The following is a 20,455-nucleotide window of genomic DNA, read 5'->3' on the forward strand; positions in this document are numbered from 1 at the left end:
GACAGTGCCGCCTCAACTTTCACGAAAAGCCGGATATGACGTCATCAAAGACAATTATCAAAAAAATGAAAAAAACGTTCGGGGATTTCATACCCAGGAACTCTCATGTCAAATTTCATAAAGATCGGTCCAGTAGTTTAGTCTGAATCGCTCTACACACACACACACACAGACACACACACACACACACACACACACACACACACACACACACGCACATACACCACGACCCTCGTTTCGATTCCCCCTCGATGTTAAAATATTTAGTCAAAACTTGACTAAATATAAAAATAGTCGCAATCTGAAAAGTATGCATGTTGAGGGATATGTAAGCACTGTTTTAAAGTGTTTTTCATCTGCCATGTCCGAAAATAGAAATAATTGTATCTTTAAGTTTAAAGATAGGAAGTTTAAAATTTAAAATTGTAGTGATATAGGGGCCTACTTTGCATGAGGACGTCTGCGTCGCTACTGGTAATGAATTCAGTTGTTGATCGAGAGGGCTCTTTGCAGTTTATAACTTCTATTCTGTGATATTTGTAATGTGATTGCTCTGCTTTGAAACCCAACTCCTGTGATATGAGAGGGTAAATTTACATCGTGCAATATCATATTTGATTGTGATAGTCTTAAAGACGTTTGACCTTATTTACATTTTATCTGTAAATTTATTAAATTAATTTAAAGATGACACGGACAGCACTCTCGGTCAGTGTTATTGGAAATATGACAGGTGTGCTTGTTACTACATACGCGAACCTATGTTTTATGTTTGTATGTGTGTTGTCCCATAAAATTGTTGTTATAATCGTTTACAGGCAGGCAGGGTGTGCCGAAGACAATTTTCCATTTTTATGTAATATTTTAATGGACAATAAAGTGCTGTTATTGTTATTGTTATTGCTATTGTTATTGCTATTGTTATTAATATTGCTATTGTTATTGCTATTGTTATTGCTATTGTTATTGCTATTGTTATTGTTATTGTTATTGCTATTGTTATTGTTATTGTTATTGCAGGTGTCAGAGAGTCTTATAACTGCAACCGTGACAGCGACAGATGCGTTGCGGGGGCCTCTTGCGACAAGAAGGACTTGTGTGTCTGTAATCTGAACGCCGCCCGCCAGAGCGGTTCCCTTTGTCGTGAGCGTAACTTCTTCTTCATTTTTGACTCACATGCGAAGCAAAAATGAGTCTATGTACTCACCCGAGTCGTCCGTCCGTCCGTCCCCCCCGTCCGTCCGTCCGGAAAACTTTAACGTTGGATATTTCTTGGACACTATTCAGTCTATCAGTACCAAATTTGGCAAGATGGTGTATGATGACAAGGCCCCAAAAAACATACATAGCATCTTGACCTTGCTTCAAGGTCAAGGTCGCAGGGGCCATAAATGTTGTCTAAAAAACAGCTATTTTTCACATTTTCCCCATTTTCTCTGAAGTTTTTGAGATTTAATACCTCACCTATATATGATATATAGGGCAAAGTAAGCCCCATCTTTTGATACCAGTTTGGTTTACCTTGCTTCAAGGTCAAGGTCACAGGAGCTCTTCAAAGTTGGATTGTATACATATTTTGAAGTGACCTTGACCCTGAACTATGGAAGATAACTGTTTCAAACTTAAAAATTATGTGGGGCACATGTTATGCTTTCATCATGAGACACATTTGGTCACACATGATCAAGGTCAAGGTCACTTTGACCCTTATGAAATGTGACCAAAATAAGGTAGTGAACCACTAAAAGTGACCATATCTCATGGTAGAAAGAGCCAATAAGCACCATTGTACTTCCTATGTCTTGAATTAACAGCTTTGTGTTGCATGACCTTGGATGACCTTGACCTTGGGTCAAGGTCACATGTATTTTGGTAGGAAAAATGTGTAAAGCAGTTCTTAGTGTATGATGTCATTGCTAGGTTTAGCTGAAGGTCAAGGTCATGTAAAGGTCAAGGTCAAGCATGTGAGTCGTATGGGCTTTGCCCTTCTTGTGTTGTTGTTGCTGTTGATGTTGTTCGTGGTGTTGTTGTTGTTGCTGTTAGTGTTGTTGTCTGTGTTGTTGTTAGTGTTATTGTTGCTGTTGTTGTCACTGCCATGGGGTCGTGAAACGAACTCACGTACAGGGGGAGACGTTTGCTGTACAAGGTGGCAAAGAGGTCCACTAACGGGGTGAACCAGTGGGCCCAAAGAGGACGAAGGGCCTTGTGAGAGATTGTCCACTCGGTTGGCAAAATCTGGTCTCGGCGGCTTAGGAGATCCGCGAGGGAGTTCAGTTTCCCCGGAATGAACTGAACCGAGAGGAGAATGTTTTGATGGAGACACCAAATTAAGATGTGTTCGGCCTTCAACGAGAGGGACGTTGAGTGGGTGCCCCCCTGATTTTTTAAGTAGGCGAGACAAACTGTGTTGTCCCCGTGAAGTTGTTATTGCTTGAATGTGTAAGATATTTTGTATTCTTTCTGTTGCTTTTGTTACGTTTTGGCCAGAACAGCCTTTTCATTCAAAACAAACGTTACATACTACATGGCACAATTCGTCCTGGCTTGAAGTGCACGGAGCAAACCTGGCTGCCGCCCAAGTGGGTGGAAAAAAGCCGCGGTCTGATCGCCTGGCTGGCTAATTTAAATTTAACGTCCTCACAGAAACAAGAGCCTATTAGGGACATGAGGTGTTTATATGCTAAATTCTGGTCGGTTAAAATCTAAATGCATTTATGCTCAACCTATCCGACACCGCGGCTGCCCATTTGGGTGGCATCCAGTTTGGCTTCGTGCATCTCAGCCCAGCTCGATCATCCAGGTAATTCCATGTGGTGTAAAGCTATGCATGATCATCTCTTGTTTGTTTCACGCAGTTCCCAAACCTGGGCGAGCTAAAGGTCCTTGTAACCCCCAAGGAGGGGCAGACAATTGCATCGCGAACGCCAAGTGTGTGTCTGATGGATACTGCGTGTGTACTGGAGGCTTGGAGATTAACCCTCGGGACTACAGTTGTGGTGAGTTGAAGGCAAAGAGTTCAGAGAGTTTAAAGACCTGAAGAATTTGAGGTGTCAGGCAAATTAAATCGGTGTAAACAAAAAAGACGAAGTCCTATTTTCTTTGCTGAGACCAGTTCAACATGTATTAGCCTTCGGGTTTGGCTAGCCAATCCTCACTAGTCTCAGAGATGACTGACCCAGCCTTGTCAATCTTGATCTATTTGTTTAAAGCAGCCAGATTGACTAAATGTTTTGATATCGCTTCATGCAACTTGTTTTTGTTTTCGTTTCAGTGGACTCCAAGAATAACAGTGGAGGGAGCAACAGTGAGTGACCTCCCTTTACTTTAACTGGTACAATTAATAGGCGGTGTTCGGAAATATCTGTGGGTTTGTATAAGTTTTGAAAGAAATAATACCCTCTCTTTTATTGAGAGAAACAATTGCCACGAGCTCCTTGTCCTCGTGCTTTAGACACCCTCCTTGAGCTCGCTAGTGACTGGCCTATAGCTCGCTAGTGACTGGCCTATAGCTCGCTAGTGACTGGCCTATAGCTCGCTAGTGACTGGCCTATAGCTCGCTAGTGACTGGCCTATAGCTCGCTAGTGACTGGCCTATAGCTTGCTTGTCCCATACAAACCCGACAGTTATTTTCGGAATACGTCTATGATGGGGACGGTGTTCAAAGACAGCGGAAGAAAGAATTTTAAGGGACGCAGAGAGAACGTTAGCACAAAGAGAAGTAAACGATACTAGAGAGGACCATGCGACTAACGATGTCATTCTGTCTGATCTGTCTCTCTGTCATTAAGATTATGCTTCTTTGTCTGTCGTTCTCTGTCTGTCTTTTTGTCGTTGTGTGTGTGTGTGTCTGTGGGGTGTGTGTGTGTTTGTGTTTGCGTGTGTGTGTGTGCGTGTATGTGCGGGCGTGCCTGCGTGTGTCTGTGTTTGACTTTGTCATTTCTGTGTTTGTCTGTCCGTGCGTCTTTGGGAGTTTGGCCATTTGTTGCACAAAGAAACCCATCTGCGTGCAGTATCGACTATCGCAGCCATCATTGGCGGTGTGTTGCTTGCCTTACTCTGCGTAATCGCATTCGTTGCCTTCATCAGGTATCGCTTGAAATCTAACGATACTGCAAAAGGTGAGTTGTGGTTCTTTTAACATCCCCCCCTTCCCCCCTCCACACTCTCGAAAGGGGAAGGTAGACCGACTAACATATATATTTCTTTACAGATTATGTTAATAACGTCCCTTGCGAAGAAGACCCCCCCAAAAATTGGTTTTTTTCGATGAAAATGCTGTAAAAAATATGGTCGGTAATTCGGTGACTTTTTGTTTTTCAATATCAATCAATATGAGGCTTATATCGCGCGTATTCCGTGGGTACAGTTCTAAGCGCAGGGATTTTTTTTTTTTAATTTTAATTTTTATTTTATGCAATTTATATTGCGCACATATTCAAGGCGCAGGGATTTATTTATGCCGTGTGAGATGGAATTTTTTTTTACACAATACATCACGCATTCACATCGGCCAGCAGATCGCAGCCATTTCGGCGCATATCCTACTTTTCACGGCCTAGTGAGTACACCTTAAGGCGCCATTTTGGAACGTTTGTGAACGATTTTGCCCTTTAAACGTTCAAGGAACATTCGCTGTACTATGATTTAGAAACTCCTCCAATGATTTTTTCAAAACTGCTCCGAAACTATGCCAAATTATTGAATGGATTTTCATTGGCGAGCGGTTTGCTTCGCCCAGCTCTCCTGTGTCCGGAGTCCGGATTCCCGTGCGTCACCGTATTTTATTTAGTCCTTATAGATACCCATTCGTCAAACACATTTAAACTGTTGGATTGAGAAAGTCAAACCTATAATCTGGCAAACGCATGCACATTTCGAGCCATACAGGGCTAAAACGCTTCGTATTGTATGAACAAACACACTGCCCGTTGGAGAATATCACAGTCTGATAAGACTACCAAACACAGTATTTGGATTTGAAAAATAGAACGCTCAAACATAATTCTAAGATCGTCCTCGTGTGTGTAGCCATCTATTCAACACCCAAAACGAACCTTGTAGCTCTCTGCTCAATTTCAAACCTGTGTCTCTAGGAACACTCAGGAGTGAAAGGTAGGACGGAAATCATGAATGGCGGAAAAAGGCGCTCACAATGAGAACTACAGTCTGGAATGCCAACTCAAAACGCAGCCGTTTTTAATTTGAGTAACTGAGCGCTCAAAAGCTTGTTTTTGATGTATTCCTGGTGTGTGGTCACACAATCACAAACCCCAAACTGAAATGTATAGCTCTTGGGGCGATGAGAGACAGCTTGTTTTGCTAGATATTATCACTTTAAATGACGTGAAGATTCATTTGATGTGATATCAGTGACGCGAGTTCACTTTAAAAGCTTTGACTGTGGTATTTTCAAGTGAATGGCATACGCAAGGATGGGTGGTGCCTTGCCGTGCTTTGAAGCAACCACTGACAGAGCTGGCTATTCACCATTTTTTCGATGTTGTGCATTATTCAAAATCATTAAATTCCTCAGAATAAGTCTCACTGATACTCTTCATTCAAGATTTTAGCTCATCTTGTTAGTGTTCATTAATTGTGATAAACAAAAAGGGTTGTGGCCTGACCGCTATAACATTTAAAGGGTCACCTAGAAACAGTCCTGACATGGTCCATCAGCCATAAGGTACACTCGAATGGTAAATATACCCACATATTGTTCAAATCTAATAAATGCATTTTTGGGCAAAATAAAGTCAGAACGTCAAATACAGATATGTTTCCAACAAACACTTCTGTTTAACATCTGGGCTATACCAATGAAAAAATATCCTGTAATGTGTGTGTTCAGTGTATTTGCTTTTGCTGATATATTTTCAGGGAAAGGGAGTGTATGGTTAATAGTAGTTTATATAGCTATTCTGATGGACACGTGGGGGAATTCGGGGGCTGTGATTGGATGGTCTCACACATCCCTTTTCCGATCATCAAAGCATAATGCTACGGAAGTCGGCCATTTTTGCCAATATCCAAAAGCATATTGGCAATAACAAAGACGCATGGTTCCGGTTTCTTCCACGTGTATAAAGTACACGCATACCTCGCCAGGTTTGTTTCTGTGACTAGTCGACAGACGATGCCATTTGCTTTGTGTGTGTTTTTGTTGTTGCTTACTGTACATGACATACATTACGTGTAAAATCCAGTTCTTTAAGGCTGGAGTTTACTATGGAGGCCCAATTTCAAAGTGATTAGGTAGTTTTAAAAGTCACTTTTTCTGTTAGTTCAATGTTTGCTTTATCAGGAAAATACAAAATATAAAGGGCTTAACGCGCAAAGTTTTAAGATAACGACTAAAGTTTAAGCATAGGTATTAGTTTTTTTCACGCAAACACTACTGAATAAGTTGCAATATTGTACTGTGAAAATGTAAACAAAATAACAATCAGATGATCACAAATTTAAGAAGAGAAATAGGGAAGCAAAATAGAACTTTAAACATAGTGATTTTACTTGTGAATTCGGAAAACAATCCTTTTGTATCCATTTTGAAGCTCAATTTGAAGCATGGAACACCAACAGACATTGATTAAAAGTGTTAAAGTGATTACAGTGTTCAGAAATAGTGTTAGATACCAAGTTGAGTTATCCCTCTTTACCAATTTAAAAATAAAACACCTCTTAACGCGCAAAATTTTGAACTGTGATGCTTTTACTACCCCCACCCCCTTCCCCTTTTTCAGAAAAGAGTGCATATTATCTTCCAAATAGAAAAGCAGGGTAGTCAGATGATCAAAAACTTAAGAAAAGAAAAAGAGAAGCAAAATAGAACATCCAACATAATGATTTAACTTGTGAATTATGAGAAAACCATTTGTTTACCCAATTTTTAAGCTTAATTTGAAACTTGGAACACAGACAAACATAAATTAAAAGTGTTAAAGTGATTACAGTGTTCAGAAATAGTGTTAGGTACCACTGTTATAAGAAATACACCTCTTGTCGTGCAAAATCCTGAACTGTGATACTTTTACTTCCCCCACCCCCTACCCATTTTTTTCAGAAAAGAGTGCATATTATCTACCAAATAGAAAAGCAGGGTAGTCAGATGATCAGAAACCTAAGAACAGAAATAGGGAAGCAAAATAGAACATCCAACATAGCAATTTAACTGGTGAATTCTGAAAAAAACAACACTTTTTTACTCATTTTATTAGCTGAATTTAAAGCTTGGAAGACAGAAAAAAATAAATTAAAAGTGCTAAAGTGGTTACAGTGTTCAGAAATAGTGTTTGATACCAAGTTGAGTTATCCCTCTTCATCACAGTTAAAAGAAACACACCTCTTGTCGCGCAAAATCTTGAACTGTGATGCTTTTACTACCCCCACCCCCTACCCATTTTTCAGAAAAGAGTGCATATTATCTTCCAAATAGAAAAGCAAGGTAGTCAAATGATCAAAAACTTCAGAAGAGAAATAGGGAAGCAAAAAAGAACATCCAACAGAGTGATTTAACTGGTGAATTCAGAAAAAAAACCACTTTTTTACTCATTTTATAAGCTGAATTTAAAGCTTGGAAGACAGAAAAATTGTTTTAAAGTGCTTAAGTAGTTACAGTGTTCAGAAATAGTGTTAGATACCAAGTTGAGTTATCCCTCTTCATCACAGTTAAAAGAAACACACCTCTTGTCGCGCAAAATCTTGAACTGTGATGCTTTTACTACCCCCACCCCCTACCCATTTTTCAGAAAAGAGTGCATATTATCTTCCAAATAGAAAAGCAAGGTAGTCAGATGATCAAAAACTTCAGAACAGAAATAGGGAAGCAAAAAAGAACATCCAACAGAGTGATTTAACTGGTGAATTCAGAAAAAAACCACTTTTTTTTACTCATGTTATAAGCTGAATTTAAATCTTGGAAGACAGAAAAAATAAATTTAAAGTGGTTACAGTGTTAAGAACTAGTGTTAGATACCAAGTTGAGTTATATCTCTCTTCATCACAGTTAAAAGAAACACACCTCTTGTCGCGCAAAATCTTATACTATGATGCTTTTACCACCCTCACCCCCTACCCATTTTTCAGAAAAGAGTGCATATTATCTTCCAAATAGAAAAGCAAGGTAATCAGATGATCAAAAACTTAAGAAGATAAATAGGGAAGCGAAATAGAATATCCAACATAGTGATTTAACTGTTGAATTAAAAAAACAAACTTTTTTTTAATCATTTTTGAAGCTGAATTAGAAGTTTGGAAGACAGAAAAAAAGAAGTGCTAAAGTGGTTTCAAAAATAGTGTTAGATACCAAGTTGAGTTTTCGCTCTTTATCACAGTTAAAAGAAACACCTCTTGTCGCGCAAAATCTTGAACTGTGATCCTTTTACTACCCCCGACCTCAACCCATTTGAACAGAAAAGAGTGCATATTTTCTTCCAATTAGAAAAATAAGTAAAAGCAACTGGACATTTTTAAAATACATCTTTTCTGTCAGTCCAAGGATTGCTTAGTCCATTAAAAACAGACTAGGATTTAACGCACCCATTTTAAGAAAAAGTTAACATGATAATTGATATATATCATACTTTTTTATGCAATTACTACTGAAGATTCCAGATGAGGTAAAACAATCATTTTATATCCTTTGTCACATTTTTTTTTTTTATAAATCTATCTATAGCAATTCTTGTCTCTTTGTGTCATTTAGTTATTTTCAAGAATTCTATCCTGGCAACAAAAACAAAAAAATGCCTACCTACCTACCCTATTTTTTTTTTTAGCCATGTTAATAGAAACAGACAATTTATTTGTTTGGGCCTAAAGATCTTGAAACATTTGTTTTAATAGAGAAATAACAAGTACAGCCATTAGCTGTGTCACTGGAATTTCTTTGTCAGGCTGAAACTTAGCTGTTGTGTTGGTGTCTGCTGTGTGTGTCTGGGTCCAAAGCAACTTTCACATTCTCATCTACACACTCACGTTACACAAGTACAGTAAAACCTGAGTCTAGCGGACCCTTGTTGTAACGGCCACCTGCTACATACGGACAGTTTATCATGGCACGAACACGATTTCAACGTAATAACTTCTTCTTCTTCTTCCATATTGTGACCACGGTCATTTTGGCTGACCATTATGTCACATTGTGGAGGGTTGCAGATTCCAAAGAGTGAGAAAAAAAAAAAAAAAAAAAAAAAAAAAAAAAAAAAAAAAAAAAAAAAAAAACAACCTAGCTAGAATCTACTGGGGGCTGGGGAGTTCCTGCACAATGCAGGAACTCGACTCCTGCGCAGTGCAGGAGTCTGGGGCCTGGGGGTGTGAGAGGAGGAGGGATGAAGGGGTCTCGTTCCAGTCCCTGATTGTTCTTGGGAGGAAGCTGTTCTTTCTGTAGTTTGTTCTCGCTGGGATCCGCTTGAATTGCTGTCTCTCTGTGGGGACTCCTCTTCTAGCCCTTGGGGCGAGTAGGTGTAGCTCCTCGCACCTCACATGTGCGGATCCCGATGTGATCTTCTTCAGCATGGAGAGCCTGGCCTCTTTCCTGCGTTCTTCTAGCGAGGGCCACTCTAGTTCGTTGAGCATGTCGTCCACGCTGGCCGTCTGTTTGTGTCTGTTGAGAACAAAACGAGCTGCCCTACGCTGCACTTTTTCAATCTGACTGACCTCTTTGATCTTGTGCGGGTCCCAGACTGTGCAAGCGTACTCGACTATTGGTCGGACAAGTGATTTGTAGGCTAGTTCTTTTGTCTTTGGAGATCCGATTTTCAGGTTTCTCCTTAGCATGCCTAGTGCACTGTTGGCTTTGGCACACACGTTGTTGATGTGTTTGTCCCAACCTGCATCTTTCTGAATGGTGACGCCCAGGTATTTGATGGCGTCCACCGACTCCAGCTGGTGGTCATGGAGCACGTAGTCGTGGGGCTTGGTTGTTCTGCTTCGAGTCATTGGGAGGGTGTTGCATTTGTCAGGATGGAATGACATTTCCCACTCTTCTTCCCATGCTTCTAAGCTTCGCAGATCGTCCTGGAGACTCTCGTGGTCTTGTTGAGAAGTCACTGGCCTGTTCAGCATGGTGTCGTCTGCAAACAGGCGCGAGCTTGAAGTGACTCTGTCCGGTAGGTCATTGATGTAGGCTAGGAAGAGGCATGGGCCCAGCACAGATCCTTGGGGTACTCCTGACTTGACGTCAGTATAGTCAGACTCTGCCCCTTCCACGACGACTGACTGGCGGCGCCCACTGAGGAAGCTCCCGATCCAGTCGTTGACCTTTCCTCGGACACCATAGTGGTGGAGTTTATGGCACAGTAAGCTGTGGTTGACTTTGTCAAATGCCTTGGCAAAATCCATGACAACTATATTAGTCTGGAGGCTTTTTTCTAAGTTGGTTGTGAGTTCCTCAAAGAGTTCAAGCAGTTGGGTTTCACATGAACGACCTTTTCTGAACCCATGTTGTTCTTCGCACAGTATCTTGTTGGACTCGAGATGACTCATGATGCTGCTGACCAGAATGTGCTCCATCACCTTGCACGAAACGCTTGTAACTAACCTTTAACGGGCGGACACCTGCCACTTACGGACGCGGACACGATTTTTCGGACCGTAGGAAGTGTAAACACTGTCACAAACGGACACAACGTACATAAAAACGCAACTTCGAAAACTCGACTGTTATGCAGTCAGTGCTCGGCAGCCGTAGCCGTAGCACAAATGGTTGTTGATTGGTTGTCCTGTCCCTTTTCTGACCAATCAGTGGCTTGTTTAGATGGAGACCCACTTTCGCTCACTCACTGTGAAACGTCGGAAAACGTAATATGAAGACCTGAACAACGTGGTATGGGAGTGGTACGGCAACCATTTATCATTTACCACTCCCCCCTTCTCCCCTCCTACTAATCTCTCTCTCGATCTCTCTCTCTCTCTTTGTAAGCAATCTTTCGAAAAAAACAATAGTTAACACAGCTAAATTTCTGTTCCATGCATTTATGCTGAGACTAGAAAAACTGAATGAAACAAGAGCTGACCCAATTTGGTCGAGACACACTGCGGAATTTCCCGTTGAATGACTGATGAAGAGTCAGCTATTTTTAGCTTTGTGTATACAATTCCACCCACAGATGCGTTCGGGGATGGGGGTCTCGCACTCGGGCGAATCACACCACAAAACACAAAGTATAACGTACACAGATTTTACTATTGAACCAAAAAGCAAATTAAATCATGAATAAATCAATCAAGCAAAACTTCCACACAATGACACACTCACTCTTGGTTCACACTGCGCTCTGGACGTGCACACGTGGCAGCACGTATACCGTTCCGACGCCGTTTGTCTTCCTGCAAGTCCAGCATAGGCACACAATCACAATAATCCTCGTGAATGTCACAGCAGGCATAGTAAGGTTACGTAGAAAAGTCCAAAAGGGTGCGTTGATGGTGGTAATCCGGGTGTACACACACACACACACACACACACACACACACACACACACACACACACACACACACACACACACACACACACACACACACACTCCGGTTTGGTAAGTTACCTGATAAATAATGTAGCCTGTAGATTTAACGGGGAGACTGATCAGGCAGGAAGAGCAATACTTTTACATTTCCGATGTTCAGCGATAAACTTGTTTTTTTCGAGAGTTCGATCTTCGTGCGATTCTGGCGCGTTGTCACCAAGAACGTTAAAAACAAGAGGCGAAGCCTTCAAGGCTCACGTAAGAAATCGACAAACAGTAACACAAACTCAATCACTCCGTCACACACACACACACACACACACACACACACACACACACACACACACACACACACACACACACACACACACACACACACACACACACACACAGAGAAAGAGCATAGGTGAAACTGTGCAAGAAAGCGAGACACTAGATCTAGATCTGTCTGTCTGCATGTAGCCTACTTACAGGGACACGACTGCCAACTAGTCTCGGCCCGCTCAAAAAAACAATGACCGAGACTTTCAGTAATTCCTTCGCGTGACGTCAAACCCTCTTACGTCATAATGTGACGTCAATGTAATGTGACGTCTTCAAATGTTAGAGTTTCTACCACATACATACATACGCACGCACGCACAGACAGACAAAAGTTAGCATCGCATAGGCTACACTTACGTGAGCCAAAAACAGGATATCATTATGATGCCTCTCTACAAAAACCAGGCCTAGGAACTCTTCATCTAAAGTCAGTCAGTATTAACCTCCTCAACACAATCCTCATCTTGTTCCATAGTGATTTCTGCCGCCAAAGAACATGTGGTTCTCAACTCACAAGACCGATTTGTCGTCTTCCATTGCGAAATTCAGATCTACCCCAACTACGTGCATTGATCTGAGCAATAACATGTAGATGCGATAATCTGCAAACATCTCTTCAACACAATCTGCATCTTGTCTCATCGTGATTTCTGTCGGCAAAGAACATGTGGTTCTCAACTCACAAGACCGATTTGTCATCTTCCAGTGTGAAATTCAGATATGCCCCAAGTACGTGCAATAAAATGTAGAAGCGATAATCTGAAGAAAAAAAATCTTTTTGCGTGAACGCTGCCACGTTGTCATCAGTCCGATGTCTTTTATCCAGAGCAGGGATGAACACACTTTTTCATCAGTAGTTTGTTATGTTTATCCGCAGACTGCTTTCCATTACTTGTCTGTTTTAGATTGACTCGTAGGGTTCTTCAGCCAGGCCGCAACAAGCGCTTGTTTATTGACACGTTCTCACGCACGACATGTCGTAAATACAAGTTCTAACGATTGTTTTTTATTGCACTGATAGAGAATGTCGATATTTGTAAACGTCTGCCATTTCCTAATGTTTATTTCATTATTTTGCATACGGATATGGCTAATAAGTGGATAATCAGTTACGACACGAAACGCGTTCTAAATCCGGGAAGGGAGGCTACTCCAACGTACTTTCCAAAGTGTACTCCAGCCTTAACAGGCAACAAACCTTGCACATTTCTTGAAGCTGCAATCTGAAGCGACCACCTATCTCTGATTCTAGCGGACTATCTCTCCAACGTTTAACACAAAATCAGCAAACTCTCCTGTCATATAGAACGTCTATTCTATAGTGCAATGTTGAAATGAAGTTACCGGTCTGAAACGTTTAGTCGTTTCTTCTGAGACAATCCTTGTTCTCTTATCATCTACAGATTTACCGCAGTATTCACCACGCGAATTCCCAACAGAAGTCAGACTTTCGAACATACAATCTACGTAGGAAAGCATGATACGTCATGACGTCATATGATTCCTAGCATATTGACGTAATGCTAAACATCCGGTTATCTCGAGTTTTTTTCAATGTTCGGTTATTTCCGTGGCTTCATGCGGAAAGGGAACCGTCGTCTGCAATCAACGACATGGACCATTCTGGTACTTGTTGCTGACAAAAACATGATTTTAACACAGAATTTAATGTCAGAATAGCTATATAAACGCTATTGTGTTTTCAGCGTAGCAATAGGGCCCGATATTTAGACGAGACAAGTATAATGCCGACGAGTCGAAGACGAGTTGCATTATACTTGTTCGAGTCTAAATATCGGGCCCTATTGCTACGCTGAAAACACAATAGCTGTTAATGTTGTTATCATGAAGTATCCGTTTATTTCTTTTAACATTTCATTGCAGATTCACACGAATTTGAGGAAGTGAGACAACGAAGGTGAGATTTGTGTGACAATTTGTGTCAAGAAATTCAATATATCCTACACTACATCCTGTTATAACTAATAACCATAGACATGGTTACTTATGAATATTTCATACATGTATATTTCTTCACGTGGAAATAATGCCTTTACGAACAACAACGTATGAAAACGATATTCCTGTATGTGGTCGCTGCAGTTGCCGATTATATTGACTTATTCCCCCTCTGCTTCTTTACCTCTGTAAACTTCTAGGGCTAGTTATTGTTCGATAAACACCCAGCAACGAAACAAATAACTAGCCAGTAACAGCACGAATCCTCGATAGTTCACGGGGTGAGGAGCTACACTTTCCCGGTCACTACTTTTGCGACTGAAATGTTCCGAACGCTCTAATGTACATAACATACATCTCTGGAGCAAACAATACAAACATACCGCAACTAGCAGCTACGGGCTTGAACACATGAATCTCCATAAAAAAATCCATGAATTCGGTTGTTTTCTGAATCCAGATCTGCCGTGCACAAACGTTCATAGCAAGCAAATTCCCAAGGCAAGTAACTCTCATACTTTGTCTAGCGACAAGAGTAGTTCCCCTTTCACATTTCTTGACACTCAGTGTCTTCGACAAAAGACTGCAATGCACACATCCCATCAATTTAAAGAACATAAAGCGGTTTCTTTAATCCCATTCGACGAAATAAAATGTCCTAAGCGATACCAAAATATGAACAGAACACACAATATCTGCCTTTACCGCCACAGCAGAATAACAACATAACTGTGTACTTGATTTTAGTCCAAAACAGGGAAACTGACGTGAAGTGTTAACAGAATTGAATGATTTTCACGGAACTCTACAACCGCGCATTAATCAATCGCCTGCGCATGTAGATTGGTTGAGTGAATAGGATTCGATCAAACATTAGCACAAAAACTCCTCTTTTCTTTGAATAACCGAAGAAAGGAGGAATAAAGAGGTTACATACCTCGTCTCAGTGATTATTGAAAATAATAGTATCAGTTTGCGGTCATGAAAAAGCTCGCTAAAGCTCGCATTTTTCATGATCCGCTAACTTAGACCATTATTTTTAATATTCACTGAGACTCGGCATGTAACCTCTACTTATTTCACAAAGCTAAGCCGACAAGCAAATTTGTAACTGATCATGAACACTTTTACATGGTCGTCTTGTCGCTAAGTTTTGGACGTTGTTTCGTCTTTTGTTTTACCAGAGGAATTAGTGCTGACAATGTTGACCAAAACATTATCTCCTTCAAAAGTCAATGAGCTTGACGATTTTGCTGACGAGTTTAAGCCATCAAAACTCAAAGAAAGGGTTCTAAATAGTGTCTTCGGAAGCACTGATGTTTCGCGTTATTGTTGTTCGGTCATGGTTTGCTTGCTGACAGCTTCTTCATCTGTGCGTTCATTTTCAATGTCATTACTTCATTGCCCCACCACTAGGGGAAATTCGGTCTGTTCCGCCAAGTGGTAACCTATAGCAGGAACAGTGTCGCGCTACCCAAGCGTGTGTGTGTGTTGGTGTAAACAGTTGCCTGCACTTCGGGCAGAATGAGCAAAGTCTTGTGTGTGTTACGATGTGATGAGGGGGTGATGGGGTACATGGTGCCGTCTCTCAGTCTTGTGTGTGTTACGATGTGATGAGGGGGTGATGGGGTACATGGTGCCGTCTCTCAGTCGTGTGTGTGTTACGATGTGATGAGGGGGTGATGGGGTACATGCTGCCGTCTCTCAGTCTTGTGTGTGTTACGATGTGATGAGGGGGTGATGGGGTACATGGTGCCGTCTCTCAGTCTGCACATACAGTTATAACTGGTTTCCTTGACGGCCCTGATTCGAACGCGCAATTCCTCCGAAAGCGGCGTATGGCTGCCTAAATGGCGGGGTAAAAACGGTCATACACGTAAAATTCCACTCGTGCAAAAACACGAGTGTACGTGGGAGTTTCAGCCCACGAGTGCAGAAGAAGAACGCGCAATAACAACGTAAACATATTGTCACGCACACATGCATAAAACACGCACGCAGTCTGTCATCCACGACTCAAAACAATCTTACTCTTTCGACTACAAAACACGAGTTGACACGAACAGTAAATTAAGGACGTTTCTTGCAACAAATCAATTATACATAGACCAAACATAAATACACACACAACTCACTAACTAACCATATTACTCTTTCTTACGATAACATCCACAATGACAACAAAGATCAACCAGTATTAAAGCCAATAACAACAAAGAATAGTTATTTTCCTTTTAACGCATCTTTCACACCTCTCACTTTCGCTCAGTTCACAATGACGTTATGGATCCTGCACTTTTAGCTGTTAGGACGGCTTAGGCTAATGTTACCGTGAATGCGTATCCGAAATCGTCTTTGAACTTGGGTTAACGAGGCCGTAGTGCGAAGCGACAGGAGCCATCGGTGACGTCAAGTCCTTGCCAGACGAGCAGTGCCGTCGTCGAAAGTGGAGCAGGCAGACATCTCCTCAGTAGTAGGCCATGTCAAAGCCTCCGCATGGTGAAACACAACCTGGAATGGTGAACGCAAGACTTAGTTCATGGTAACGGTAACATCGCCCACCCGTCCTTATTATTTAACAACCAAGTGCAGGATTAAATGGACATTACTCTTTACTCCCACTCTCATGCATCTCGAACACATATACCAACGGACCTATATATTTAATTCTGCTAAGTATGAAGTCCAACGAATAATACCAAATTCATTCTATAAACAAAACTGTCAACCACTCTCCTTTCAGCCAAAACATATTCATTCAATAACATACCAAACCATTTCCCAAAACAAACTCACAAATTCATACCGTTCAAGTACAAAGTTACAAACACGCACGTGCACACTATACATTCCGCCATCTTGGATTGACCGGTTTTCATAAGTCAATAAACAAATCTAAACCTGAGAATAATTTAACTGTAACACACACAACATAATATTTAATGATTACATACCACATCCTGGTTGCATTGAAGTAGCCATAACAATATCCCCTGCCATTGATAGCAGTTTTCCGGCGTCTGCTCGACGTAAACAGACCCTACGTTCAACGAAGAACGGATTCGCTTGGAACGCAAGCTTTCTTTCCTCGGCTAAAGGCAAAGAACGAATGAATAACAAGTCGCGTAAGGCGAAAATACAATATTTAGTCAAGTAGCTGTCGAACTCACAGAATGAAACGCAATGCCATTTTACTCGTAGCATCGTCAGGCCACCGCTCATGGCAAAGGCAGTGAAATTGACAAGAAGAGCGGGGTAGTAGTTGCGCTAAGAAGGATAGCACGCTTTTCTGTACCTCTCTTTGTTTTAACTTTCTGAGCGTGTTTTTAATCCAAACATATCATATCTATATGTTTTTGGAATCAGGAACCGACAAGGAATAAGATGAAAGTGTTTTTAAATTGATTTGGACAATTTAATTTTGATAATAATTTTTATATATTTAATTTTCAGAGCTTGTTTTTAATCCGAATATAACATATTTATATGTTTTTGGAATCAGCAAATGATGGAGAATAAGATAAACGTAAATTTGGATCGTTTTATAAATTTTTATTTTTTTTTACAATTTTCAGATTTTTAATGACCAAAGTCATTAATTAATTTTTAAGCCACCACGCTGAAATGCAATACCGAACCCCGGGCTTCGTCGAAGATTACTTGACCAAAATTTGAACCAATTTGGTTGAAAAATGAGGGCGTGACAGTGCCGCCTCAACTTTCACGAAAAGCCGGATATGACGTCATCAAAGACATTTATCAAAAAAATGAAAAAAACGTTCGGGGATTTCATACCCAGGAACTCTCATGTCAAATTTCATAAAGATCGGTCCAGTAGTTTGGTCTGAATCGCTCTACGCACACACGCACACGCACACACGCACACACGCACATACACCACGACCCTCGTCTCGATTCCCCCCTCTACGTTAAAATATTTAGTCAAAACTTGACTAAATATAAAAAGGAGTATCTACGAGCTCAAATTTAACTCTGAGTTCACCTTACAAAATACAAGTAAAACACACGTGAAATACCTGAGCACGAGCTCCACGAGACACTTGAAGTTAACCAGCGTCTACCTGTGACAGGCGAAATAGAGGAACACAGGCGCTCCATAACAATACCTTTAACACCACAGCATAAAAGTATACTAATATTAAAGCCGCTTGTGACACATATTATATCGTGCAATAAAAGCCAACACGAGTGTACGTGGGAGTTTCAGCCCACGAGCGCAGAAGAAGAACGCGCAATAACAACGATCGTGCAATAAAAGCCAACACGAGTGTACGTGGGAGTTTAAGCCCATGAACACAGAAGAAGAAGAAGAAGCATATATCTCTTATGGTTCCTCTGACGCTTGTATATGTTCTGTGTATGTCTTAGTTGTTATCAGCCCTTTCGATCTTACTGTGTTCCTTTCAACGGTTCTGCTAGTCCCTTTCACGCTTTGGGATTTTGTGTTGATGCTTTCGTTGGTTTCAGCAAGCCGTCCCAGGCAGTAGACAACCCGCTAGAAGAGGAGAAACCCCAGACACCTGTTAAGAAGGTTGCCGTGAGCTCCTCCGGTGTGGACCCTTTGGAGTCGGGAGCATCACTCCAAACTTCCCCCCTATGGCCCTTCGTGGTCGGCTGGGCGTTAAGCAAAAAAAAAACCAAACCCCAAACTTCAATTCCAGACAGCCAGTACTCTTCTAATTACACGGCGGGTTCGGCTTCCACGACTACAACGTTCTCCCAGGACTCTACCATCGCGCATTCCTCGGTCTCAGAGTCAGTCACACAGCCATTGTCTAATGAGTAGCTGGCCAGACGCCGGGCAAGGAGGGGGAGCATGCCTGAGCGACGCCCAAGACCGCTCAGCCTCCCAGCCAAAGAAAGCCTTCCACGGAAATCAAGCCTGCCAACGATCAGACGGACGCGTAGTGTTGACTATTTGCGGTTGTTGGTCTTTGTAATACCCCCACTCCACACAGCCGTGCTAGGTCCCGTTCCCGTACCGACCAAGGACGGCTGCCACAACAATGGAACGCTGCGCAAACTGCCGTTTTGGGCATCTTTGAGCAGCGTCTGACCATAGTGGCAGCCGTCCTGAGACTAAAGCTGTCCGCGGAAATCTAGCTTGCGAGCGACGTGTAAGACTGCCAAACTGACGCTTAGCCATAAGCATGGGTAGATTGACGTAAGGCTTAAACAGATAGAGACCATGCAAAGCTGCAGGGGTCGATCGGGGGATGTTTTGGACTCTCTGACGGTCAAATGCAGTGTTGCATGGAGCGTGAAATACTTTTGGACTTTGTGCTCTCCCGGTTGGTTGGCAGCCACTTTCGGTTCGTGCACCACGGCCCTGGTCCGCAGGGACTCAGTGTCAGTGAAGGGCCGCCATTCCTGCCTGTTTGCGTTCGTTCATGATTTGTTCACTATTAAAGAGCGATTTATTCGGTTTCTTACAGCCTCACACATACACACACACACACACACACACACACACACACACATACACGCTCGCACATGTATACGCACGTACATCTGCGCGCACACACACACACACACACACACACACATGCTCGAACATATAAGTGAATGTGAGTGTGTGAAAGAAATGTGCTCTGTTGGCAGCTGTTGTTAGTTTAATTCTTTATTTTATTTATTTGTCTTTTTGTCTCCTTTTTATATTTAGTCAAGTTTTGACTAAATATTTTAACATCGAGGGGGAATCGAAACGAGGGTCGTGGTGTATGTGTGTGTGTGTGTGTGTGTGTGTGTGTGTGTGTGTGCGTGCGTGCGTGTGTGTAGAGCGATTCAGACCAAACTACTGGACGGATATTTATGAAATTTTACATAAGAGTTCCTGGGATTGATATCCCCGAACGTTTTTTTCTTTTTTTTGATAAATGTCTTTGATGACGTCATATCCGGCTTTTCGTGAAAGTTGAGGCGGCACTGTCACGCTCTCATTTTTCAACCAAATTGGTTGAAATTTTGGTCAAGTAATCTTTTTTCATTTTTGTGATAGATGTCTTTGAAGACGTCATATCCGGATTTTTGTAAAAGTTGAGGCGTCACTGTCACACCCTTATATTTCAACCAAATTGATTGAAATTTTGGTTAAGCAATTTTCGACAAAGTTCGGACTATGGGATTGCATTTCAGCTTTGAAACTTAAAAATTAGTTACTTAGTTTACTAATTAAATGTGTCATTAAAATCGAATTTTCAGAAACAGATGAAACAACGATTGCATTGTATTCCTCATCTTCTCCTGAATTCAAAAATATATAGATATGTCATGTTTACTCTGAACATGTGCTCAGAATGAAGGAAAATAGGTTCAGTGAGTTCTACGGACCCGTGCTTCGCCTATGTCTTTGACACCTACTCCGCTGACAGTCTGAAACACGCGATTCTACTGTACATGCGCGCACTCACATAAGCATGTGTTTGTATATTTACTCTAACAAGAAGAGCACATGCTTATACGACTTACCTTCGCCATTCATAAAGTAAATCAGAAAAAAATTTGCTGTTTCATACTTTGTCTTATCTGACATAGGTGAGAGAGACTGCCAGTACCAATTCGATAAAGGACCTTCAGGGCACATTGATTAGATTATCTGATTGCTCAGGTGAGTGAAATAAAACATGTCCTAAAAGAAGTAATCCACTGGCTATATGCCCCCCCCCCCCCCCCCCCCCAAAAAAACAAA

At 41.5% G+C, this 20,455-nt stretch overlaps 1 protein-coding gene across 1 annotated transcript in view; it reads left to right on the forward strand.

Moving 5' to 3' along the window:
- LOC138949968 (protein draper-like) overlaps window positions 1–20,455 on the forward strand; it is a 259,036-nt gene that overhangs the window by 37,670 nt on the left and 200,911 nt on the right. Inside the window, exons 13-17 of the mRNA XM_070321751.1 lie at window positions 1,021–1,143; window positions 2,856–2,996; window positions 3,272–3,304; window positions 4,012–4,119; window positions 13,672–13,705. Coding sequence (XP_070177852.1) covers window positions 1,021–1,143; window positions 2,856–2,996; window positions 3,272–3,304; window positions 4,012–4,119; window positions 13,672–13,705 — 439 coding nt within the window. The remainder of the gene's footprint in view (window positions 1–1,020; window positions 1,144–2,855; window positions 2,997–3,271; window positions 3,305–4,011; window positions 4,120–13,671; window positions 13,706–20,455) is intronic.

This window comes from Littorina saxatilis, linkage group LG16 (assembly GCF_037325665.1).
Source record: "Littorina saxatilis isolate snail1 linkage group LG16, US_GU_Lsax_2.0, whole genome shotgun sequence".
NCBI lineage: Eukaryota > Metazoa > Mollusca > Gastropoda > Littorinimorpha > Littorinidae > Littorina > Littorina saxatilis.